Genomic DNA, 26,863 nt, shown 5'->3' with positions numbered 1-26,863 from the left:
TTGACATGGACCCTCACTGGCTGCTCTCCCCCACTGTGCGCACTCTCTCATTGACTTGGACCCTCACTGGCTGCTCTCCCCCACTGTGCGCACTCTCTCATTGACGTGGACCCTCACTGGCTGCTCTCCCCCACTGTGCGCACTCTCTCATTGACGTGGACCCTCACTGGCTGCTCTCCCCCACTGTGCGCACTCTCTCATTGACATGGACCCTCGCTGGCTGCTCTCCCCCACTGTGCGCACTCTCTCATTGACATGGACCCTCGCTGGCTGCTCTCCCCCACTGTGCGCGCTCTCTCATTGACATGGACCCTCGCTGGCTGCTCTCCCCCACTGTGCGCACTCTCTCATTGACATGGACCCTCGCTGGCTGCTCTCCCCCACTGTGCGCGCACTCTCATTGACATGGACCCTCGCTGGCTGCTCTCCCCCACTGTGCGCACTCTCTCATTGACATGGACCCTCGCTGGCTGCTCTCCCCCACTGTGCGCACTCTCTCATTGACATGGACCCTCGCAGGCTGCTCTCCCCCACTGTGCGCACTCTCTCATTGACATGGACCCTCGCTGGCTGCTCTCCCCCACTGTGCGCACTCTCTCATTGACATGGACCCTCGCTGGCTGCTCTCCCCCACTGTGCGCACTCTCTCATTGACATGGACCCTCGCTGGCTGCTCTCCCCCACTGTGCGCACTCTCTCATTGACATGGACCCTCGCTGGCTGCTCTCCCCCACTGTGCGCACTCTCTCATTGACATGGACCCTCGCTGGCTGCTCTCCCCCACTGTGCGCACTCTCTCATTGACATGGACCCTCGCTGGCTGCTCTCCCCCACTGTGCGCACTCTCTCATTGACATGGACCCTCGCTGGCTGCTCTCCCCCACTGTGCGCACTCTCTCATTGACATGGACCCTCGCTGGCTGCTCTCCCCCACTGTGCGCACTCTCTCATTGACATGGACCCTCACTGGCTGCTCTCCCCCACTGTGCGCACTCTCTCATTGACATGGACCCTCGCTGGCTGCTCTCCCCCACTGTGCGCACTCACTCATTGACATGGACCCTCGCTGGCTGCTCTCCCCCACTGTGCGCGCTCTCTCATTGACATGGACCCTCGCTGGCTGCTCTCCCCCACTGTGCGCGCTCTCTCATTGACATGGACCCTCGCTGGCTGCTCTCCCCCACTGTGCGCACTCTCTCATTGACATGGACCCTCGCTGGCTGCTCTCCCCACTGTGCGCACTCTCTCATTGACATGGACCCTCGCTGGCTGCTCTCCCCCACTGTGCGCACTCTCTCATTGACATGGACCCTCGCTGGCTGCTCTCCCCCACTGTGCGCACTCTCTCATTGACATGGACCCTCGCTGGCTGCTCTCCCCCACTGTGCGCACTCTCTCATTGACATGGACCCTCGCTGGCTGCTCTCCCCCACTGTGCGCACTCTCTCATTGACATGGACCCTCGCTGGCTGCTCTCCCCCACTGTGCGCACTCTCTCATTGACATGGACCCTCGCTGGCTGCTCTCCCCCACTGTGCGCACTCTCTCATTGACATGGACCCTCGCTGGCTGCTCTCCCCCACTGTGCGCACTCTCTCATTGACATGGACCCTCGCTGGCTGCTCTCCCCCACTGTGCGCACTCTCACTGACATGGACCCTCGCTGGCTGCTCTCCCCCACTGTGCGCACTCTCACTGACATGGACCCTCGCTGGCTGCTCTCCCCCACTGTGCGCACTCTCTCATTGAAATGGACCCTCGCTGGCTGCTCTCCCCCACTGTGCACACTCTCTCATTGACATGGACCCTCGCTGGCTGCTCTCCCCCACTGTGCGCACTCTCTCATTGAAATGGACCCTCGCTGGCTGCTCTCCCCCACTGTGCGCACTCTCTCATTGACATGGACCCTCGCTGGCTGCTCTCCCCCACTGTGCGCACTCTCTTTGACATGGACCCTCGCTGGCTGCTCTCCCCCACTGTGCGCACTCTCTCATTGAAATGGACCCTCGCTGGCTGCTCTCCCCCACTGTGTACACTCTCTCATTGACATGGACCCTCGCTGGCTGCTCTCCCCCACTGTGCGCACTCTCTCATTGACATGGACCCTCGCTGGCTGCTCTCCCCCACTGTGCGCACTCTCTCATTGACATGGACCCTCGCTGGCTGCTCTCCCCCACTGTGCGCACTCTCTCATTGACATGGACCCTCGCTGGCTGCTCTCCCCCACTGTGCGCACTCTCTCATTGACATGGACCCTCGCTGGCTGCTCTCCCCCACTGTGCGCACTCTCATTGACATGGACCCTCGCTGGCTGCTCTCCCCCACTGTGCGCACTCTCATTGACATGGACCCTCGCTGGCTGCTCTCCCCCACTGTGCGCACTCTCTCATTGACATGGACCCTCGCTGGCTGCTCTCCCCCACTGTGCGCACTCTCTCATTGACATGGACACTCTCTCATTGACTTACTGCTACTCTTGCTGCCGCAGTTCTCGGGGAAGAACGCAGAGCTGATGAAGAAAGCCTACGCCGATTTCTGCAGCCGACATACCAAGGCTGTGAAACTGTATAAGGAGTTGTACACTCGGGACAAGCGCTTCCAGCAGTTTGTACGGGTGAGTGGATCCTAAGCTGTCTCGGGGCTGCAAGCAGAGAGTGTCCGTGACCAACAGCACTGACAGTGGGAATGAGGAATCCTTCCCAGTCGGCAGTGTGTGATGGGACGGTGTGGAGGGTTTTTCACTCTGTGTCTGACCCCGGGAGTGTGTGATGGGACGGTGTGGAGGGAGTTTCACTCTGTGTCTGTCCCCGGGAGTGTGTGTTGTGCCGGTGTGGAGGGAGTTTCACTCTGTGTCTGACCCCGGGAGTGTGTGATGGGACGGTGTGGAGGTTGTTTCACTCTGTGTCTGACCCCGGGAGTGTGTGATGGGACGGTGTGGAGGGAGTTTCACTCTGTGTCTGACCCCGGGAGTGTGTGATGGGACGGTGTGGAGGGAGTTTCACTCTGTGTCTGACCCCGGGAGTGTGTGATGGGACGGTGTGGAGGGAGTTTCACTCTGTGTCAGACCCCAGGAGTGTGTGATGGGCCGGTGTGGAGGGAGTTTCACTCGGTGTCTGACCCCGGGAGTGTGTGATGGGACAGTGTGGAGGGACTTTCACTCTGTGTCAGACCCCAGGAGTGTGTGATGGGCCGGTGTGGAGGGAGTTTCACTCGGTGTCTGACCCCGGGAGTGTGTGATGGGACGGTGTGGAGGGAGTTTCACTCTGTGTCTGACCCCGGGAGTGTGTGATGGGACAGTGTGGAGGGAGTGTCACTCTGTGTCTGACCCCGGGAGTGCGTGATGGGACGGTGTGGAGGGAGTTTCACTCTGTGTCTGACCCCGGGAGTGTGTGATGGGACGGTGTGGAGGGAGTTTCACTCTGTGTCTGACCCCGGGAGTGTGTGATGGGACGGTGTGGAGGGAGTTTCACTCTGTGTCTGACCCCGGGAGTGTGTGATGGGACGGTGTGGAGGGAGTTTCACTCTGTGTCAGACCCCAGGAGTGTGTGATGGGCCGGTGTGGAGGGAGTTTCACTCTGTGTCTGACCCCGGGAGTGTGTGATGGGACGGTGTTGAGGGAGTTTCACTCTGTCTGACCCCGGGAGTGTGTGATGGGCCGGTGTGGAGGGAGTTTCACTCTGTGTCTGACCCCGGGAGTGTGTGATGGGACGGTGTGGAGGGAGTTTCACTCTGTGTCTGACCCCGGGAGTGTGTGATGGGACGGTGTGGAGGGAGTTTCACTCTGTGTCTGACCCCGGGAGTGTGTGATGCGCCGGTGTGGAGGGAGTTTCACTCTGTGTCAGACCCCAGGAGTGTGTGATGGGCCGGTGTGGAGGGAGTTTCACTCTGTGTCTGACCCCGGGAGTGTGTGATGGGCCAGTGTAGAGGGAGTTTCACGCTGTGTCAGACCCCAGGAGTGTGTGATGGGCCGGTGTGGAGGGAGTTTCACTCTGTGTCTGACCCCGGGAGTGTGTGATGGGCCGGTGTGGAGGGAGTTTCACTCTGTGTCTGACCCTGGGAGTGTGTGATGGGCCGGTGTGGAGGGAGTTTCACTCTGTGTCAGACCCCGGGAGTGTGTGATGGGCGGGTGTGGAGGGAGTTTCACTCTGTGTCAGACCCCGGGAGTGTGTGATGGGCCGGTGTGGAGGGAGTTTCACTCTGTGTCTGACCCCAGGAGTGTGTGATGGGCCGGTGTGGAGGGAGTTTCACTCTGTGTCTGACCCCGGGAGTGTGTGATGGGCCGGTGTGGAGGGAGTTTCACTCTGTGTCTGACCCCGGGAGTGTGTGATGGGCCGGTGTGGAGGGAGTTTCACTCTGTGTCTGACCCCGGGAGTGTGTGTTGTGCCGGTGTGGAGGGAGTTTCACTCTGTGTCTGACCCTGGGAGTGTGTGATGGGCCGGTGTGGAGGGAGTTTCACTCTGTGTCAGACGCCAGGAGTGTGTGATGGGACAGTGTGGAGGGAGTTTCACTGTCTGACCCCGGGAGTGTGTGATGGGACGGTGTGGAGGGAGTTTCACTCTGTGTCTGACCCCAGGAGTGTGTGATGGGACGGTGTGGAGGGAGTTTCACTCTGTGTCTGACCCCGGGAGTGTGTGATGGGACGGTGTAGAGGGAGTTTCACTCTGTGTCTGACCCTGGGAGTGTGTGATGGGACGGTGTGGAGGGAGTTTCACTCTGTGTCTGACCCTGGGAGTGTGTGATGGGACGGTGTGGAGGGAGTTTCACTCTGTGTCTGACCCCTTTTTTTTATTACAAAATCCTTTATTACAAATTTCGGTGCTATACAATATATACAAAACAGTGGCAAACACAATTACTGCACTACAAATAGACAATAGACATTACACCAGAATGTTGCCATCTCTATCCACGATGGCATTTACACCCCGCGGATCCCAACGGTCTCAAAACTCCTCCAAGGCCACTGTGGACTGCGCGTGTTCCTTTTCAATAGTTACCCGGGCACGAACATACCCCCTAAACATTGCCAGGCAGTCTGCTCGGGGAGATCCTCCCGCCACCCGTTTCCAAGACCCTCGGATGGCGGATTTCGCCAGCCCCAGGAGCAAGTTGACTAGGACATCCTCATCCCTCCATGCCCCCTTCCTTACTGGATGACCATATATAAACAGGGTGGGACTAAAATGCAGCCAGAAGGCGAGAAGCAGCCCACGCAAATATGCAAAAAGAGGCTGCAGCCTCACACACTCCAAGTACATGTGGTACACGGTCTCCTCCAGCCCGCAGAAGTGGCATGCGGGTGGGAAGTCCATGTACAAACTGAAAAACTTATTGCAGGGCACTGCCCTATGCAGTACCCTCCAGCCGAGATCCCCCCGGTGCATGGGAAGAACCCCGGCGTAAAGGGACTTCCAGTGGGGACACTCCTCACCTCTGGGTGGAAGGACCGACCGCCATGGCGTGTCGGGACGGTGTACAAGGGCAGGGAAGTGGAGGATGTGGAGTAGCAGCCCATACAGATACCTCCTACTTGCATCCCTGAATGGGACTGTGGGTATCGATGAGAGACGGCTCAAGTTGTGCGGACACGGCTCCCGGAGAAGATTGCGGGGTCTGGGCCCGACCAGCAGCTCGGCCTGAGTCGGTCTGTGTGATGGGACGGTGTGGAGGGAGTTTCACTCTGTGTCTGACCCCGGGAGTGTGTGATGGGACGGTGTAGAGGGAGTTTCACTCTGTGTCTGACCCCGGGAGTGTGTGATGGGACGGTGTGGAGGGAGTTTCACTCTGTGTCTGACCCCGGGAGTGTGTGATGGGACAGTGTGGAGGGAGTTTCACTGTCTGACCCCGGGAGTGTGTGATGGGACGGTGTGGAGGGAGTTTCACTCTGTGTCTGACCCCGGGAGTGTGTGATGGGACGGTGTGGAGGGAGTTTCACTCTGTGTCTGACCCCGGGAGTGTGTGATGGGACGGTGTAGAGGGAGTTTCACTCTGTGTCTGACCCTGGAAGTGTGTGATGGGACGGTGTGGAGGGAGTTTCACTCTGTGTCTGACCCTGGGAGTGTGTGATGGGACGGTGTGGAGGGAGTTTCACTCTGTTTCTGACCCCGGGAGTGTGTGATGGGACGGTGCGGAGGGAGTTTCACTCTGTTTCTGACCCCGGGAGTGTGTGATGGGACGGTGCGGAGGGAGTTTCACTCTGTGTCTGACCCCGGGAGTGTGTGATGGGACGGTGTGGAGGGAGTTTCACTCTGTGTCTGACCCCGGGAGTGTGTGATGGGACGGTGTGGAGGGAGTTTCACTCTGTGTCTGACCCCGGGAGTGTGTGATGGGACGGTGTAGAGGGAGTTTCACTCTGTGTCTGACCCCGGGAGTGTGTGATGGGACGGTGTGGAGGGAGTTTCACTCTGTGTCTGACCCCGGGAGTGTGTGATGGGACGGTGTGGAGGGAGTTTCACTCTGTGTCTGACCCCGGGAGTGTGTGATGGGACGGTGTGGAGGGAGTTTCACTCTGTGTCTGACTCCGGGAATGTGTGATGGGCCGGTGTGGAGGGAGTTTCACTCTGTGTCTGACCCCGGGAGTGTGTGATGGGACAGTGTGCAGGGAGTATCACTCTGTCTGACCCCAGGAGTGTGTGATGGGACGGTGTGGAGTGAGTCTCACTCTGTGTCTGACCCCGGGAGTGTGTGATGGGCCGGTGTGGAGGGAGTTTCACTCTGTTTCTGACCCCAGGAGTGTGTGATGGGACGGTGTGGAGGGAGTTTCACTCTGTTTCTGACCCCGGGAGTGTGTGATGGGACGGTGTGGAGGGAGTTTCACTCTGTGTCTGACCCTGGGAGTGTGTGATGGGACGGTGTGGAGGGAGTTTCACTCTGTGTCTGACCCCGGGAGTGTGTGATGGGACGGTGTAGAGGGAGTTTCACTCTGTGTCTGACCCCGGGAGTGTGTGATGGGACGGTGTGGAGGGAGTTTCACTCTGTGTCTGACCCCGGGAGTGTGTGATGGGACGGTGTGGAGGGAGTTTCACTCTGTGTCTGACCCCGGGAGTGTGTGATGGGACGGTGTGGAGGGAGTTTCACTCTGTGTCTGACTCCGGGAATGTGTGATGGGCCGGTGTGGAGGGAGTTTCACTCTGTGTCTGACCCCGGGAGTGTGTGATGGGACAGTGTGCAGGGAGTATCACTCTGTCTGACCCCAGGAGTGTGTGATGGGACGGTGTGGAGGGAGTCTCACTCTGTGTCTGACCCCGGGAGTGTGTGATGGGCCGGTGTGGAGGGAGTTTCACTCTGTTTCTGACCCCAGGAGTGTGTGATGGGACGGTGTGGAGGGAGTTTCACTCTGTTTCTGACCCCGGGAGTGTGTGATGGGACGGTGTGGAGGGAGTTTCACTCTGTGTCTGACCCTGGGAGTGTGTGATGGGACGGTGTGGAGGGAGTTTCACTCTGTGTCTGACCCCGGGAGTGTGTGATGGGCTGGTGTGGAGGGAGTTTCACTCTGTTTCTGACCCCTGGAGTGTGTGATGGGACGGTTTGGAGGGAGTTTCACTCTGTGTCTGACCCCCGGGAGTGTGTGATGGGACGGTATGGAGGGAGTTTCACTCTGTGTCTGACTCCGGGAGTGTGTGATGGGACAGTGTGGAGGGAGTTTCACTCTGTGTCTGACCCTGGGAGTGTGTGATGGGACGGTGTGGAGGGAGTTTCACTCTGTGTCTGACCCTGGGAGTGTCTGTTGGGACGGTGTGGAGGGAGTTTCACTCTGTGTCTGACCCCGGGAGTGTGTGATGGGCCGGTGTTTAGGGAGTTTCACTCTGTGTCTGACCCCGGGAGTGTGTGATGGGACGGTGTGTAGGGAGTTTCACTCTGTGTCTGACCCCGGGGGTGTGTGATGGGACGGTGTGGAGGGAGTTTCACTCTGTGTCTGACCCCGGGAGTGTGTGATGGGCCGGTGTGGAGGGAGTTTCACTCTGTGTCTGACCCTGGGAGTGTGTGATGGGACGGTGTGGAGGGAGTTTCACTCTGTGTCTGATCCTTTATTATTATTACAAAATCCTTTATTACAAATATCGGTGCTGTAGCGGTGTGCTACATGCAGCGCTAAAATTACGACACGGAGTCGGTAACTGCAGTCGAAGGAAAAAACTTTATTCGAAAACTTCAGCCTCACTTTTAAGCCTCTGTCAACCGGCCCCCCATGGCGCAGAGGCTCCAAAGCTCTGTGCTCGCAAACCCCCGTAGACTATCTAATTGTGAGTCGGTTCGGATGTGCCAGGAAATGGGTCGCCACATAACCCCCCCCCCCAGAACCGGCGATACACCCCCCAATGTCCACAGTCTGGGCCAGAACCTGCTTGGGAGGTCGGCCTCTGCGCCGAGGTGCCGGAAACTCGGCCGGTTGCGCCAGGTCCACATGGGCCGGTTTGAGGCGGTCCACCGTGAAAACCTCCTCTTTCCCCCCAACGTCCAGCACGAACGTGGACCCGTTGTTCCGGAGCACCATAAACGGCCCCTCGTATGGCCGCTGCAGCGGTGGCCGATGCCCGCCCCTTCGTACAAATACAAACTTACAGTTCTGTAGGTCTTTGGGTACGCAGGTCGGGTGCCGCCCGTGCTGTGAAGTGGGTATGGGGGCCAGGTTACCGAGCTTCTCGCGTAGTCTGCCCAGGACTGCTGCGGGTTCTTCCTCTTGCCCCCTTGGGGCTGGTAGGAACTCCCCGGGGACGACCAGGGGCGCGCCGTATACCAACTCGGCCGACGAGGCGTGCAGGTCGTCCTTGGGCGCTGTGCGGATGCCGAGGAGGACCCAGGGAAGCTCGTCCGCCCAGTTGGCTCCTCGCAGGCGGGCCATGAGGGCCGACTTCAGGTGACGGTGGAAACGCTCCACTAGCCCGTTCGACTGTGGGTGGGTAGGCAGTGGTGTGGTGCAGCTGAGTCCCCAAAAGGCTGGCCATAGCTGACCACAGGCTGGAGGTGAACTGGGCGCCTCTGTCGGAGGTAATGTGGGCTGGTACACCAAAGCGAGATATCCAGGTGGCGATCAGGGCTCTGGCGCAAGATTCGGAGGTGGTGTCGGTGAGCGGGACCGCCTCTGGCCATCTTGTGAACCGGTCCACGATAGTCAGGAGGTGCCGCGCTCTGCGCGACACTGGCAGGGGGCCCACGATATACACATGAATGTGGTCGAAACGCCGGTGGGCGGGATGGAACTGCTGCGGTGGGGCTTTGGTGTGCCGCTGCACCTTGGCCGTCTGGCAGTGCATGCACGTTTTGGCCCATTCACTGACCTGTTTGCGGAGTCCGTGCCAAACGAACCTGCTGGAAACCATCCGGACAGTTGTCCGGATGGAGGGATGCGCCAAGTTATGAATGGAGTCGAAAACGCGGCGCCGCCAGGCTGTCGGGACGATGGGACGGGGCTGGCCGGTGGCGACGTCACAGAGTAGGGTCCTCTCACCTGGGCCCACGGGGAGGTCCTGGAGCTGCAAACCGGAGACTGCGGTTCTGTAACTCTGAATCTCCTCATCCGCCTGCTGCGCCTCTGCCAGTGCCTCATAGTCTACCCCTTGGGAAAGGGCATGAACGGTAGGGCGAGAGAGCGCATCCGCCACGACATTGTCCTTACCCGAGACGTGCCGGACATCCGTCGTGTATTCAGAGATGTAGGACAGGTGGCGTTGCTGGCGGGATGACCAGGGGTCGGATGCTTTCGTAAACGCAAAGGTAAGCGGTTTGTGGTCCGTGAACGCGGCGAAGGGCCGACCTTCTAGGAAGTACCTGAAATGCCAGATTGCTAGGTATAGCGCCAACAGTTCCCGGTCGAAAGCACTGTATTTGAGCTCGGGTGGTCGCAGGTGTTTGCTGAAAAACGCCAGGGGTTGCCAGCAACCTGCGATGAGTTGCTCCAGCACCCCACCAACTGCCGTGTTAGATGCGTCCACTGTGAGGGCGGTAGGGGTGTCCATTCTGGGATGTACTGGCATCGCGGCGTTCGCCAAAGCTTCCTTCGTTTGAACGAAAGCGGCGGCGGACTCCTCGTCCCAGGTAATGTCCTTGCTCGGACCCGACATCAGGGCGAACAGGGGGCGCATGATCCGGGCAGCTGAAGGGAGGAAGCGGCGGTAGAAATTGACCATACCTACGAATTCCTGAAGGGCTTTGATCGTGGTGGGTCGGGGAAAGAGGCGGACCGCATCTACCTTAGCGGGCAGAGGGGTTGCCCCGTCTTTAGTAATCCTGTGGCCCAGGAAGTCAATGGTATCGAGTCCGAACTGGCATTTGGCGGGGTTGATTGTAAGACCGTACTCACTCAGTCGGGCGCAAAGTTGACGGAGATGGGACAGATGCTCCTGACGACTGCTGCTGGCTATGAGGATGTCATCCAAATAGATGAACGCGAAGTCCAGGTCCCGTCCCACCGCGTCCATTAACTGCTGGAACGTCTGTGCGGCATTCTTCAGGCCGAACGGCATGCGGAGGAACTCGAAAAGGCCGAAAGGGGTGATGAGAGCCGTTTTGGGGACGTCGTCAGGATGCATCGGGATTTGATGGTACCCTCGGACGAGATCTACCTTGGAGAAGATCCGTGCGCCGTGCAGGTTTGCTGCAAAGTCCTGAATGTGCGGCACAGGGTAGCGGTCCGGTGTGGTAGCCTCGTTCAGCCTGCGGTAGTCGCCGCACGGTCTCCAGCCCCCCGTCGCTTTGGGCACCATGTACAGGGGGGAGGCCCATGGGCTGTCGGACCGCCGGATGATCCCCAATTCCTCTATCCTCTTGAACTCCTCCTTCGCCAGTCGGAGCTAGTCCGGGGGAAGCCGCCGAGCGCGGGCGTGGAGGGGTGGTCCCTGGGTCGGGATGTGGTGCTGTACGCCGTGCCTGGGCATGGCCGCTGTGAACTGCGGTGCCAGAACCGATGGGAACTCCGCCAGGACCCTGGTGAAGTCGTTGTCGGACAGCGTGATGGAGCCGAGGTGAGGGGCTGGCAACTGGGCTGCACCCAGGGAGAACGTCTGAAAGGTCTCGGCGTGGACCAGTCTCTTCCTGGGCAGGTCGACCAGTAGGCTGTGAGCCCGCAAAAAATCCGCACCCAGAAGCGGTTGGGCTACGGCGGCCAGTGTGAAGTCCCACGTGAACTGGCTGGAGCCGAACTGTAGCTGCACCTGACGGGTGCCATAGGTCCTTACTGTGCTGCCATTCACGGCCCTCAGGGGGGGACCCGGTGCCCTGCTGCGGGTGTCATAACTCGTCAGAGGTAAAACGCTGATCTCAGCCCCAGTATCAACCAAAAACCGGCGTCCCGACCTTCTATCCCACACATACAGGAGGCTATCCCGATGGTCAGCCGCCGTAGCCATCAGCGGCGGCTGGCCCTGGCGCTTCCCGGGAACTCGCAGGGCGGGCGACAACGGCGGGCTTCTGCGCCCCACCGCTGGTGGTAGAAGCACCAGTGTTCATTGGGCCGGGGGTTGGCGGGCTCTGCGGCCGGGCCTGGACTGGTTTGCTGCCGGGAGCATGGCTGGGAGATCTGTGCGATGGACGCCCCGCTCACCTTTTTGGCATTCCACAGCAAGTCCGCCCGGGCTGCCACCTTCCGGGGGTCACTGAAATCCGCGTCGGACAGCAGCAGGCGTATGTCCTCGGGCAGCTGCTCCAGGAATGCCTGCTCAAACATGAGGCATGTGTGTCCGTCGGCCAGAGACAACATCTCATTCATTAAAGCCGATGGAGGTCTGTCACCCAAGCCATCCAGGTGCAGTAAACGGGCAGCCCGCTCGCGCCGTGAGAGTCCGAAAGTCCTGAGGAGCAGGGCTTTGATTTCTGCGTACTTGCCGTCTGCCGGGGGCGACTGTACGAACTCCGCGACCTGGGCCACTGTGTCCTGGTCGAGGGAGCTCACCACGTAGTAGTAGCGGGTGTCTTCTGAGGTGATCTGGCGAACGTGGAATTGGGCTTCGGCTTGCTGGAACCATAGGTCCGGGCGCTGTGTCCAGAAACCCGGCAGTTTCAACGAAAGCGCATGAACAGAGGCGGCGTCGGTCATTTCTGGTCCAAAAATCGATTGGACCGTCGGGGTCACCAATTGTAGCGGTGTGCTACACGCAGCGCTAAAATTACGACACGGAGTCGGTAACTGCAGTCGAAGGAAAAAACTTTATTCGAAAACTTCAGCCTCACTTTTAAGCCTCCCTCAACCGGCCCCCCATGGCGCAGAGGCTCCAAAGCTCTGTGCTCGCAAACCCCCGTAGGCTATCTAATTGTGAGTCGGTTCGGATGCGGCAGGAAATGGGTCGCCACAGTGCTATACAATATATACAAAACAGTGGCAAACACAATTACTGCACTACAAATAGACAATAGACATTACACCAGAATGTTGCCATCCCTATCCACGATGGCATTTACACCCCGCGGAGCCCAACGGTCTCGAAACTCCTCCAAGGCCGCTGTGGACTGCGCGTGTTCTTTTTCAATAGTTACCCGGGCACGAACATACCCCCTAAACATTGCCAGGCAGTCTGCCCGGGGAGATCCTCCCGCCACCCGTTTCCAAGACCCACGGATGGCGGATTTCGCCAGCCCCAGGAGCAAGTTGACTAGGACATCCTCATCCCTCCTTGCCCCCTTCCTTACTGGATGACCATATATAAACAGGGTGGGACTAAAATGCAGCCAGAAGGCGAGAAGCAGCCCACGCAAATATGCAAAAAGAGGCTGCAGCCTGGGAGTGGGTGATGGGACGGTGTGGAGGGAGTTTCACTCTGTGTCTGGTCCCGGGAGTGTGTGATGGGGCAGTGTGGAGGGAGTTTCGCTCTGTGTCTGACCCCGGGAGTGTGTGATGGGACGGTGTAGAGGGAGATTCACTCTGTGTCTGACCCTGGGAGTGTCTGATTGGACGGTGTAGAGGGAGTTTCACTCTATGTCTGACCCTGGGAGTGTGTGATGGGACGGTGTGGAGGGAGTTTCACAATGTGTCTGACCCTGGGAGTGGGTGATGGGACGGTGTGGAGGGAGTTTCACAATGTGTCTGACCCCGGAAGTGTGTGATGGGACGGTGTGGAGGGAGTTTCACTCTGTGTCTGACCCTGGGAGAATGTGATGGGATGGTGTGGAGGGAGTTTCACTCTGTGTCTGACCCCGGGAGTGTGTGATGGGACCGTGTGGAGGGAGTTTCACTCTGTGTCTGACCCCAGGAGTGTGTGATGGGACAGTGTGGAGGGAGTTTCACTCTCTGTCTGACCCCAGGAGTGTGTGATGGGACAGTGTGGAGGGAGTTTCACTCTCTGTCTGACCCCGGGAGTGTGTGATGGGACAGTGTGGAGGGAGTTTCACTCTGTGTCTGACCCCAGGAGTGTGTGATGGGACGGTGTAGAGGGAGATTCACTCTGTGTCTGACCCCGGGAGTGTGTGATGGGACGGTGTGGAGGGAGTTTTACAATGTGTCTGACCCCGGGAGGGTATAACCCATATCTGATCCCCCTCCATGTCTCTGTAGAGGATGACTCGCTGCTCAGTGTTACGGAGACACGGTGTCCAGGAATGCATCCTCCTTGTCACCCAGAGGATTACCAAGTACCCGGTCCTGTTGGACCGCATCTTGCAGAACACAAAAGGTGAGGACGTGCTGAGATGGGCTGACCGGGGGTTGGGGGGGAACAGCACTGTCTGCTCCTAGTTTGGGTTTAGGGATCAAAGTACAGCCCCACACCTGTCCTCTCTGTCCGAAGGTAAAGAGGTTACTAACAGGACTAGGATGGAGAAGAGGTTGGATACTAATATTCTGAGTTCAAATCGTCAGCTGTGCGCTTCCCTGCATTGCAGCTGCCTGACTCACTGAGTTCCTCCAGCGGTTTGTGTGTTGCTGCAGATCTCAGAGTTTGGATTTTCCCAGTTGCAGGAATGAAGGTCAAGCATGGAGAGCCCAGTGGTGCTGTGGGAATTGCTGCCTGCTCCAGCTCCGGCCTGGAGACCTGGGTTCAATCCTGACCTTCGGCTCTGTGTGTGCGTCTGTGTGAGAGGCCGATTATGTGTTACTGAGTGTGTGCGTGTGTGTGAGAGAGAGTGTGTGAGGCAGATTATGTGTTACTGAGCGTGTGTGTGAGAGAGAGTGTGTGAGGCAGATTGTGTGTGTGTGTGAGAGAGAGAGAGTGTGAGGCAGATTATGTGTTACTGAGTGTGTGCGTGTGTGTGAGAAAGAGTGTGTGAGGCCGATTATGTGTTACTGAGTGTGTGTGTGAGAGAGAGTGTGAGAGGCAGATTGTGTGTGTGTGTGAGAGAGAGAGAGTGTGAGGCAGATTATGTGTTACTGAGTGTGTGTGTGTGTGAGTGTGAGAGAGGCAGATTATGTGTTACTGAGTGTGTGCGTGTGTGTGAGAGAGAGTGAGAGGCAGATTGTGTTGCTGAGTGTGTGTGTGTGAGTGTGAGAGAGGCAGATTATGTGTTACTGAGTGTGCGTGTGTGACAGAGTGTGAGGCAGATTATGTGTTACTGTGTGTGTTCAAGAGTGTTAGAGGCAGATTATGTGTTACTGAGCGTGTGTGTGAGAGAGAGTGTGAGGCAGACTATGTGTTACTGAGCGTGTGTGTGAGAGAGTGTGAGGCAGATTATGTTACTAAGTGTGTGTGTTTGAGAGTGTTAGAGGCAGATTATGTGTTACTGAGCGTGTTTGAGAGGCAGATTATGTGTTACTGAGCATGTGTGTGAGAGAGAGAGTGTGAGGCAGATTATGTGTTACTGAGTGTGTGTGTGAGAGAGAGAGTGTGAGGCAGATTATGTGTTACTGAGTGTGTGTGTGTGAGAGAGTGTGAGGCAGACTGTGTTACTGAGCGTGTGTGTGAGAGAGTGTGAGGCAGATTATGTGTTACTGAGCGTGTGTGTGAGAGAGTGTGAGGCAGATTATGTGTTACTGAGCGTGTGTGTGAGAGAGTGTGAGGCAGACTGTGTTACTGAGCGTGTGTGAGAGAGAGTGTGAGGCAGATTATGTGTTACTGAGCGTGTGTGTGTGTGAGAGAGAGTGTGAGGCAGATTATGTGTTACTGAGCGTGTGTGTGAGAGAGTGTGAGGCAGATTATGTGTTACTGAGCGTGTGTGTGAGAGAGTGTGAGGCAGATTATGTGTTACTGAGCGTGTGTGTGAGAGAGTGTGAGGCAGATTATGTGTTACTGAGCGTGTGTGTGAGAGAGTGTGAGGCAGACTGTGTTACTGAGCGTGTGTGTGAGAGAGTGTGAGGCAGATTATGTGTTACTGAGCGTGTGTGTGAGAGAGTGTGAGGCAGACTGTGTTACTGAGCGTGTGCGTGTGTGATTGCATCTGCGTGAGTGTGTGGAACTTGCAAGTTTTCCTGCGATCATGTTGGTTTCAACAAGCGTCTGTTCTCTCCCATGGCCCTACTGCGTGTGGGATCGGTGGGTTAACCAGCCACTGTAAATTGTCCTTGGGTGTTGTTGAGGGGTGGAATCTGATGAATTGATGGGAATGTGGGCAAAATGAAATGGAGGCGCGTGTAAATGGCTGACCCAGAGTGATATGACATCCCTGTTGGATGAAGGGTGATGGGGACGGGGTGGAGCAGCAGAGCTCGGTCGATTGTCTGCTGCTATTGAGCAGGGTGTGTGTGCTCAGGAAACGATGAGGAGCAACGAGAGCTGGGCAGGGCGTTGGCGTTGGTGAAGGAGGTGATTGCGTCTGTGGACACCGAGGTGCATGAGTGCGAGCGACGGTTCCGGCTCCAGGACGTCTGTGGCAGGATGGACCCGCGGGCCTCGGCCGCCATGCATAACGGCCAACACTTCCAGCGTGATGACCTTGCCCGCCGTAAGCTGGTGCACGACGGCTTCGTCCTCTGGAAGACTGCAACCGGCCGCTTCAAGGGTGAGACAGCCACAGAATCCGGCCTCGTGTACTTCGACCCCGCCATGGCTCTGTGCTGACATTGTACTCTGGCCCCATTATACATTCTCATCCCCCAACATGCGCTGGCCCCTCACCAGTCCCGTAACGACTCTGCCTTTGGTCCCGTGTCTCTCACCGTCTCCATCCCTGTGACCCAGCCCCTGCAATCCCCTGATGACCCCATGACCTCCTGACCCCGGTTCTCTCCTCAGATGTGCAGGTCCTGCTGCTGACCGACGTACTGATCTTCCTACAGGAGAAGGACCAAAGATACAGCTTCCCTGCCCTGGTAAGCGCAACTGACCAAGCCGGGGGGTGGGGGGGACACGATGGGGTTGAGGAGGAGGGAACGTCACCAGGAGCAGGTAAAAGTGGTTGCAGTGGAGATAGATTTGGGAAGGGTGGGTGGGAGGAAGGGGAGTGTTGCCAAGGACCCTCGGGCTGAGGGGAGGGAGGATGGGTTAGTGTTTGCCCTGTATACTGACTTTCACTGGGGGGATTGGGGGGTTTCTGTTTCCCAGGACAACAAGCCGGCAGTCATCCCCCTGCAGAAGCTGATTGTAAGGGACATCGCCAACCAGGAGAAGGGGCTGTTCCTGATCAGTGCAGCTGCCCCCATGCCCGAGATGTACGAGATCCACACGGCCTCCCGTGACGACCGTAACACTTGGATGAAGATCATCCAGCAGACCGTCAACATGTGAGTGCTGTGCCCCTCTCCAGAAAGCCACTCACCTCCTCCCTCTCCAAAGCAGCCCCATCCTTCCCCTAACAGTGTTTATAGTTCCCTCGTACTGTCTGTACTTCACCTTCAGGATTCCAGTCCATCTGAGATTCTTAAAGCCATCGAACACTCAGCACAGAAGCAGGACCTTCAGCCCGTCTAGTCTGTGCTGAACCTTTAATCTGCCTAGTCCCATCAATTTACACGAGGACCATTGCCCTCCAAATGCCTCCTGTCCGTGTACTTATCCAAATTTCTCTTAACTTCTGAAACTGACCCCACTCTCACCATCCTGTGAGTGAAGAAGTTTCCGCTCATGTTCCCTTAAACATTTCACCTTTCACCCTTAGCCTTTAACCTCTGGTTGTAGTCTCACTCATCCTCAGTGGGAAAGCCTGTTTCCATTTACCCTATTTATACCCTCCTAACTGGCTGACTTGCCTGCATCAACTTTCTCGAAAAACTCTGTAAGGTTGGTTAGACGCAACCTACCACCCAAAAAGCCATGTTCACTATCCTGGTCTCTCCAAAAACTCATATATGCAGTCCCTTCGAATACCATCAATAAATTTCCCCTACTCACCAGCCTATATTTCTGTGTTATTATTGGAGTCTTCCTTCAAAGTCCGAAGTACATTTATTATCAAAGTGTGTACACTATGTACAACCTTGAACTTCATCTTCTTACAGGTAGATGCGAAAACAATGAGACCCAATAGAACCCATTAAAAAAGACCAGCAAACACTCAATGTGCAAAAAAAGAACAAATCACACAAAAAACAAATAACACTCAGAGAGGATCCAGTGCTTTCCCAGTGTACATGATGAATAAACTCTCCTCAGGCTTCCAGCCGGGTACAGGTATCGATTTTAACTGACGGTTCGATGACAGGCTCTGCCATCTTCATCAGGGTTGATGCCTGGGCATCTCTAATCCGGTGGTATTTATACCCCCATCGTCCATCAATCCTGATTGGTTAGTCTTCATCCATTCAGGTTTTCGCTGTCCCACCTTGTTTACAGTCGAATTTCTGTTCTTGCTTAGAGTGAGACCTTTGTCTTTGTTAAAAATTTTTCATTTAGTTTTATGTCGATGGCTTCCTTCACCAGGCCGTCCCAAAAGCCATTGGCACAGCTCAGTAGTTCGGTCGCAGTCGATCCTATGGCCATTGCAAATGCAGTGTTCTGCGACCACTGATTTCTCTGGGTAACCCAAATGGATACATGTCCTTTGGTTTGATGTGGGTTTCCACCGTGTGTTCCGTCTGGCTGATATAAGTTGCTCCACGTTCACAGGGTAAACACCAGCCAACCTGAATCCCAAGTCATCCTTGACACTGCACAAGTTGTGACTTGAGCTTCCTGACAGGTTTGTGGATGGTATTAATCCCAATTTATTATTCAGTACTGAAGTTCACAAAAGTGAGTTCACACCCACAAACTAAGTTCTTTGGTCCAGGAGCCTGTTAGTTGCAGGCCACAGCCTCAGTTCAGTGCAGAGACAAGTAAACTTCCCAGAGCAGCATGCTGAACACCAGCATGGCCTTCACCCCTGACCTTTTCAATTTGGGCCTGCATTCCTTGTTCTCGGGCCTGGGCCTGCCGTCTCGATTTGGCCCCATGTCTGCTTCAGCGATGACCAAGCAGCACATTCCTCGCTGTCGGGCCTGGGCCCCGCCATCTCGATTTGGCCCCATGTCTGCTTCAGCGATGACCAAGCAGCACATTCCTCGCTGTCGGGCCTGGGCCCCGCCGTCTCGATTTGGCCCCATGTCCGCTTCAGCGATGACCAAGCAGCACATTCCTTGCTCTCAGGCCTGGGCCTGCCGTCTCGATTTGGCCCCATGTCCGCTTCAGCGATGACCAAGCAGCACATTCCTCGCTCTTGGGCCTGGGCCCCGCCGTCTCGATTTGGCCCCATGTCCGCTTCAGCGATGACCAAGCAGCACATTCCTCACTCTTGGGCCTGGGCCCCACCGTCTCGATTTGGCCCCATGTCTGCTTCAGCGATGACCAAGCAGCACATTCCTCACTCTCGGGCCTGGGCCCCACCGTCTCGATTTAGCTGTGCCACCTTACTGCACTCTCGAGACTCTAGTTCACTGAAGCCCCCAGAATGTCAGGTCGAACGGGTGTTAGATTGGAACAACATTAGCTTACACCATTTAGAATCTCAGCACGAGGACCAGACCTATCCTTTTCAATAGTTACCTTGAAGCTAGTGGCATTGTGATGCAAACTGTTCCCCAACACAAACTTCTGTCACCTGCCCCGTCTCATTTCCGAATAGATCTAGTATTGCACTCTCCCTAGTTGGGACTTCTGTATATTGATCAAGGAAGCTTTCCTGGTACGTTTGACAGACTTTCCCATCCAGTCCCAGTCAATATGTGGAAAGTTTAAAGCACCTACTATCACAACCCTCTGTTACTTGCAACAGACTGCAATCTCTCTACAAATTTTCTCCTCAAACTCCCACAGAGTGCTGGTTGGTCTGTGATATAATCCCATTGACATGATTGTACCTTTCTTATTTCTCCATTCCATCCATAACGCCTCACTAGACAAGCTCCAGTCTGTCCTGACTTATCAGCCGTGACATTTTCCCAGACTAGTAATGTCACGTCTAGAACAACAGAACCCCAGAGCTGCCAGTCCTGCCCCTCACTGACGGCCTCAATATCATAGTTCCACATGCTGATCCTTGAATTGAACTATACGCAGCTCAGAACATTAGTCCTGACAGGCTCGACCTTTTGATGCTTGGCTTTGTAGGCTTAACAACAACTTCCTCCACAACAGTTCTGCTATCTGTTCTGGCACTCTTGATTCCCATCCCCTGTAACTCTAGATTAACCCCACTGTGCAGCACCAGCAAACCTTCCCACTAGGATATTAGCGCCCCAACCCCTCCAGTGCAGGTGCAAACCATCCCTTCTGTACAAGTCCCACCTTCCCTGGAAGAGAACTAGTGGAATTATAGAGCAATGGAGCATGGGTGCAGCCGGTTGTTCTAAACTGTCCACGGCGGTCACAGTGCACACCCACCTAGTCCCAATTTCTTGCTTCGGGCCACATCCCTCCATGTACCTATCCATATCCTCCTTAAGTTATTCTATTGTACCTGCCTCAGCCACTTCCTTTAGCAGCTAATTCCATATACTCTCCACCCACTGTGTGAAGATGTTGCCCTTCAAGATAGAGGGGAATCTTCCCTTCTCACCCTAAGTCTATGATCCCTAGTTTTGGATTCCCCTACCCTGGGGAATGTTACTATCCATCTCATAATTTTTCACGTCTCTATAACTGTAACACTTCCTGCGTTGCTGTTGTTTTAATGCACTGTGGAGTGATGTGATCTGTATGAACGAATCTCGGTACAGGTGACAAGAAGGATCTCGGCTGGAACATTAAACTGTTTATTCCCTCTGTAGCTGTTGCCTGGCTTGTAGAGTTCCTCCAGCATTTTGCACATGTAAACCGGTTCCAATGCTATACGATCATCCCTCATTCACCTACACTCCAAGGAATAAAGGCCTAGCTGGTTGAACCTCCCAGCGACTCAGACACTAGTCCAGGCAACTTCTTAGTCAGCTTTTCTCTATTCGTTCCCTTTTAACCTGGCCTTTCCTATAACAAGGGTTTAACCTGGCCTTTCCTATAACAAGGGTTTAACCTGGCCTTTCCTATAACAAGGGTTTAACCTGGCCTTTCCTATAACAAGGGTTTAACCTGGCCTTTCCTATAACAAGGGTTTAACCTGGCCTTTCCTATAACAAGGGTTTAACCTGGCCTTTCCTATAACAAGGGTTTAACCTGGCCTTTCCTATAACAAGGGTTTAACCTGGCCTTTCCTATAACAAGGGTTTAACCTGGCCTTTCCTATAACAAGGGTTTAACCTGGCCTTTCCTATAACAAGGGTTTAACCTGGCCTTTCCTATAACAAGGGTTTAACCTGGCCTTTCCTATAACAAGGGTTTAACCTGGCCTTTCCTATAACAAGGGTTTAACCTGGCCTTTCCTATAACAAGGGTTTAACCTGGCCTTTCCTATAACAAGGGTTTAACCTGGCCTTTCCTATAACAAGGGTTTAACCTGGCCTTTCCTATAACAAGGGTTTAACCTGGCCTTTCCTATAACAAGGGTTTAACCTGGCCTTTCCTATAACAAGGGTTTAACCTGGCCTTTCCTATAACAAGGGTTTAACCTGGCCTTTCCTATAACAAGGGTTTAACCTGGCCTTTCCTATAACAAGGGTTTAACCTGGCCTTTCCTATAACAAGGGTTTAACCTGGCCTTTCCTATAACAAGGGTTTAACCTGGCCTTTCCTATAACAAGGGTTTAACCTGGCCTTTCCTATAACAAGGGTTTAACCTGGCCTTTCCTATAACAAGGGTTTAACCTGGCCTTTCCTATAACAAGGGTTTAACCTGGCCTTTCCTATAACAAGGGTTTAACCTGGCCTTTCCTATAACAAGGGTTTAACCTGGCCTTTCCTATAACAAGGGTTTAACCTGGCCTTTCCTATAACAAGGGTTTAACCTGGCCTTTCCTATAACAAGGGTTTAACCTGGCCTTTCCTATAACAAGGGTTTAACCTGGCCTTTCCTATAACAAGGGTTTAACCTGGCCTTTCCTATAACAAGGGTTTAACCTGGCCTTTCCTATAACAAGGGTTTAACCTGGCCTTTCCTATAACAAGGGTTTAACCTGGCCTTTCCTATAACAAGGGTTTAACCTGGCCTTTCCTATAACAAGGGTTTAACCTGGCCTTTCCTATAACAAGGGTTTAACCTAGCCTTTCCTATGTTCAGGGTTCCACAACTTCTCAATATTACTTTTTTTGTATTTGCACAATTTGTCTTCTTATGCACACTGTTTTTTGTCTTTGTGTATGGTTTCTCATGAATTCTGTTGTATTGCTTTACTTTCTTCTGAAAGCCACAAGAAATTATATCTTAGTGAAGTTTATGCTGACATATACATACTTTGCTTTGACTTTGACCAAGACTTTGACAAGTTATTCACAGTACCAAGTGCAGCCTCACCAACAACTCCAGACACTGAGAGAGGCAGGTACAAAGCCTTTGGGAGTTACCCTGCGCTACCCATTGAATGGAGCCCCTGCCCCTGCCAAGACCGTGAGAGATCCATTGCCCTACTCACTGACCAGTGAAGAGGGTGGGGGGCGATGCCCACGGAGTCCCGGAGCCGATTATGGATCACACGGCCTAGACTCCCACTGTCACATGTCTGAGGTAGCACCCCTACCCCTGGGGGGGGGGGGAGGTCAAGGCCAGCCCAACCACCGGTGCTTCTCTGATGATTGAGGCTGCTGTGAGGTTTGTGCGATTGGGATATTGCTGCGCTGGGGCGAGGCAGGGGAAGGACGTGCCAGGCAGAGGCCAGTGGGAGTCAGGGAGGAAGGAGTGGTGATTTGACCTGACCTCTGTCTTCCAGCTGTCCCGAGATGGAACATTTCTCCATGGAGATGAAGACCAAGGAGATCCTGAGGGAACTGTCAGGTACGGATCCTACACCTCCTCCCGACACCCATCCCTACATCCTCTCCCTCCTCTCACCACTTCCACCACCCACACCATCACCCTCTAACTTCCCTTATCCCAACAGACCGCTCCCCACCTCTCATTGCCACACCACATCCCACTCCCCCTCCTCAATATGCCTCCCGTCCCACCATCCCCAACCTCTGCCCTACCCTTACACCAGCCCCACCCTCTACGTGTTCCCCTCGTCCCTTCCCACTGAGCACCCCATCTGCCCAATAACACCATACAATCTATCCTCCCCAAAATCCTCCCCCTTCATTCCTCATCCTCCACCTCTTCCCAGACTCTCCCTCCGCTCAACTCCTCTCCTCTCCTCTCCTCTCCTCTCAATCCTTCCTCCCTTACTCCTCCCTCTGCACCTTCCACCCTCTCCCTTGCCCCTCGTGTTCCCTTGAGCTCTCTCTACCTTCATCTCACAATAAATTCCCCTTCCCCTCTATCCCTTATCCCCAACCCCTTCCCGCCTTCTTTCTCTCTCCCATCTCCCTTCACTCTCCTTCCCTATTCCTCTTGCACCCTCCTCTCCACCTTCCTGACCCCATCCGCCTCCCCTTCTTCGTCTATCCCTCCATCTCTCTTCCCTTTCCTCCTCTTCTCTCCTCACTGACCCTTCCCATTCCCATTTCCTTCTCATCTCCACTCCCACTGTCTCCCTCTCTCCTTCCCTCTCTTCTCCTCTTTCCCACTCTCTCTAACCCTCCCTCGCTCCTTCCCCATCCCTCTCCCTGACCCTCTCACTGAACCATGGCGGTATTCTCCTCCCCAATCCCCTCTCCCCTTCCCCACCCTCTCCCTGACCCCTCACTGAACCATGGCGGTATTCTCCTCCCCAATCCCCTCTCCCCTTCCCCACCCTCTCCCTGACCCCTCACTGAACCATGGCGGTATTCTCCTCCCCAATCCCCTCTCCCCTTCCCCACCCTCTCCCTGACCCCGCACTGAACCATGGCGGTATTCTCCTCCCCAATCCCCTCTCCCCTTCCCCACCCTCTCCCTGACCCCTCACTGAACCATGGCGGTATTCTCCCCAATCCCCTCTCCCCTTCCCCACCCTCTCCCTGACCCCTCACTGAACCATGGCGGTATTCTCCCCAATCCCCTCTCCCCTTCCCCACCCTCTCCCTGACCCCTCACTGAACCATGGCGGTATTCTCCTCCCCAAACCCCTCTCCCCTTCCCCACCCTCTCCCTGACCCCTCACTGAACCATCGCGGTATTCTCCTCCCCAATCCCCTCTCCCCTTCCCCACCCTCTCCCGGACCCCTCACTGAACCATGGCGGTATTCTCCTCCCCAATCCCCTCTCCCCTTCCCCACCCTCTCCCTGACCCCTCACTGAACCATGGCGGTATTCTCCCCAATCCCCTCTCCCCTTCCCCACCCTCTCCCTGACCCCTCACTGAACCATGGCGGTATTCTCCCCAATCCCCTCTCCCCTTCCCCACCCTCTCCCTGACCCCTCACTGAACCATGGCGGTATTCTCCTCCCCAAACCCCTCTCCCCTTCCCCACCCTCTCCCTGACCCCTCACTGAACCATCGTGGTATTCTCCCCAATCCCCTCTCCCTTTCCCCAATCCCCTCTCCCTGACCCCTCACTGAACCATTGTGGTATTCTCCTCCCCAATCCCCTCTCCCTTTCCCCACCCTCTCCCTGACCCCTCACTGAACCATGGCGGTATTCTCCTCCCCAAACCCCTCTCCCCTTCCCCAATCCCCTCTCCCTGACCCCTCACTGAACCATCGTGGTATTCTCCTCCCCAATCCCCTCTCCCCTTCCCCAATCCCCTCTCCCTGACCCCTCACTGAACCATGGCAGTATTCTCCTCCCCAAACCCCTCTCCCCTTCCCCACCCTCTCCCTGACCCCTCACTGAACCATCGTGGTATTCTCCTCCCCAATCCCCTCTCCCCTTCCCCAATCCCCTCTCCCTGACCCCTCACTGAACCATCGTGGTATTCTTCTCCCCAATCCCCTCTCCCCTTCCCCACCCTCTCCCTGACCCTCTCACTGAACCATGGCAGTATTCTCCTCCCCAAACCCCTCTCCCCTTCCCCACCCTCTCCCTGACCCCTCACTGAACCATCGTGGTATTCTCCTCCCCAATCCCCTCTCCCTTTCCCCACCCTCTCCTTGACCCCTCACTGAACCATCGTGGTATTCTCCCCAATCCCCTCTCCCCTTCCCCACCCTCTCCCTGACCCCTCACTGAACCATCGTGGTATTCTCCTCCCCAATCCCCTCTCCCCTTCCCCACCCTCTCCCTGACCCCTCACTGAACCATCGCGGTATTCTCCTCCCCAATCCCCTCTCCCCTTCCCCACCCTCTCCTTGACCCCTCACTGAACCATGGTGGTATTCTTCTCCCCAATCCCCTCTCCCTTTCCCCACCCTCTCCTTGACCCCTCACTGAACCATCGTGGTATTGTCCTCCCCAATCCCCTCTCCTCTTCCCCAATCCCCTCTCCCTGACCCCTCACTGAACCATCGTGGTATTCTTCTCCCCAATCCCCTCTCCCCTTCCCCACCCTCTCCCTGATCCCTCACTGAACCATGGCAGTATTCTCCTCCCCAAACCCCTCTCCCCTTCCCCACCCTCTCCCTGACCCCTCACTGAACCATGGTGGTATTCTTCTCCCCAATCCCCTCTCCCCTTCCCCACCCTCTCCCTGACCCCTCACTGAACCATCGTGGTATTCTTCTCCCCAATCCCCTCTCCCCTTCCCCACCCTCTCCTTGACCCCTCACTGAACCATCGTGGTATTCTCCTCCCCAATCCCCTCTCCCCTTCCCCAATCCCCTCTCCCTGACCCCTCACTGAACCATCGTGGTATTCTCCTCCCCAATCCCCTCTCCCCTTCCCCACCCTCTCCCTGACCCCTCACTGAACCATCGTGGTATTCTCCTCCCCAATCCCCTCTCCCCTTCCCCACCCTCTCCCTGACCCCTCACTGAACCATGCCGGTATTCTCCTCCCCAATCCCCTCTCCCCTTCCCCAATCCCCTCTCCCTGACCCCTCACTGACCCATGGCGGTATTCTCCCCAATCCCCTCTCCCCTTCCCCACCCTCTCCCTGACCCTCTCACTGAACCATGGCAGTATTCTCCTCCCCAATCCCCTCTCCCCTTCCCCAATCCCCTCTCCCTGACCCCTCACTGAACCATGGCGGTATTCTCCTCCCCAATCCCCTCTCCCCTTCCCCAATCCCCTCTCCCTGACCCCTCACTGAACCATCGTGGTATTCTCCTCCCCAATCCCCTCTCCCCTTCCCCACCCTCTCCTTGACCCCTCACTGAACCATGGCGGTATTCTCCTCCCCAATCCCCTCTCCCCTTCCCCACCCTCTCCCTGACCCCTCACTGAACCATGGCGGTATTCTCCTCCCCAATCCCCTCTCCCCTTCCCCAATCCCCTCTCCCTGACCCCTCACTGAACCATGGCGGTATTGTTGCCCACTGTAGAGGAGATAAGGCAGCAGGACCGCCGCGTGGCGGAGCTGCTGGAGGAGAAGGCATCGCTGCTGCAACAGGTCCTGCAGCTGAGGAACAGTGAGGACCCCCCAGCCTCCGGCCCCCGACGCCTCTTTCGGTCAGACTCCAGCGACCACCCCCGGGGGGAGCGGCTCATCACGGAGGCCATCAGAGAAGGTGAGGGAGGGAGGGAAGAAGTCGGGAGGGATTGGTGGGGAGGTACACTCAGTCGGCCGTGGGTGAGGGTGAGAGGTAGGCAGTCAGGGAAGGGTGAGGGTGACGTCCCTTCTCTCTCCCGTTCACCCTCTCCCTCACTATTGCCCCCCATTTCTCCCCATCCCTGGTTAGGGTTTCTGCATCACCCATTTAAATCCAAGTCCAGAACCCCCACCACCATGGAGGGATTGAGGGAATGAGAGAAGCAGTGGATGTGAGGGGCAGAATGGGGTAAGGGTTAAGCTGGGGATCATTGCTGCTGTTACACACCTCTGGTTGGACCTTGCAGGAATCCTGTGTCGGAAGTTCCTGCGAGGATTTCATCTCAGACAAAGATTCCTGACTTTCTACCTCTTTTGCAGTCCAGCGCATGTCGGAGCTGATGGTGAGCGTTTGTGGGAATGTCGGTTCCAGCCCGGACCAGTCCCTGGGGACTGAGAGCACAGGGGGACCCGCCGGCAACCCAGGTACGTCAGCTCAGTGCTCCTCCCCGACACACTCCGCACTTCAGCCAGTCCCCCACCCCACACTGACTCACACTCCCCCCTCCACCCCTCACACTCTCCACTCGCCCTCTCCCCTCCACCACCCACCCACTCCCCTCTACCACCCCTCACACTCTCCACTCGCCCTCTCCCCTCCACCACCCACCCACTCCCCTCTACCACCCCTCACACTCTCCACTCGCCCTCTCCCCTCCACCACCCACCCACTCCCCTCTACCACCCCTCACCCTCTCCCCTCCACCCCTCACACTCTCCACTCGCCCTCTCCCCTCCACCACCCACCCACTCCCCTCTACCACCCCTCACACTCTCCACTCGCCCTCTCCCCTCCACCACCCACCCACTCCCCTCTACCACCCCTCACACTCTCCACTCGCCCTCTCCCCTCCACCACCCACCCACTCCCCTCTACCACCCCTCACCCTCTCCCCTCCACCCCTCACACTCTCCACTCGCCCTCTCCCCTCCACCACCCACCCACTCCCCTCTACCACCC

The 26,863-nt window shown here is 56.2% G+C and overlaps 1 protein-coding gene across 1 annotated transcript in view; it reads left to right on the top strand.

The window, feature by feature from the left end:
- The window catches only part of LOC132400062 (rho guanine nucleotide exchange factor 2-like), a 569,765-nt gene that overhangs the window by 525,087 nt on the left and 17,815 nt on the right, over positions 1–26,863 (top strand). Inside the window, 8 exon segments of the mRNA XM_059981145.1 lie at positions 2,489–2,614; positions 13,484–13,601; positions 15,610–15,858; positions 16,092–16,168; positions 16,401–16,579; positions 22,067–22,131; positions 25,637–25,822; positions 26,224–26,328. Coding sequence (XP_059837128.1) covers positions 2,489–2,614; positions 13,484–13,601; positions 15,610–15,858; positions 16,092–16,168; positions 16,401–16,579; positions 22,067–22,131; positions 25,637–25,822; positions 26,224–26,328 — 1,105 coding nt within the window.

Source organism: Hypanus sabinus, chromosome 9 (genome assembly GCF_030144855.1).
Source record: "Hypanus sabinus isolate sHypSab1 chromosome 9, sHypSab1.hap1, whole genome shotgun sequence".
Lineage (NCBI taxonomy): Eukaryota > Metazoa > Chordata > Chondrichthyes > Myliobatiformes > Dasyatidae > Hypanus > Hypanus sabinus.
The sequence above is the reverse complement of the archived record's forward strand: the minus strand, read 5'-3'. Positions and strand labels throughout refer to the sequence as shown.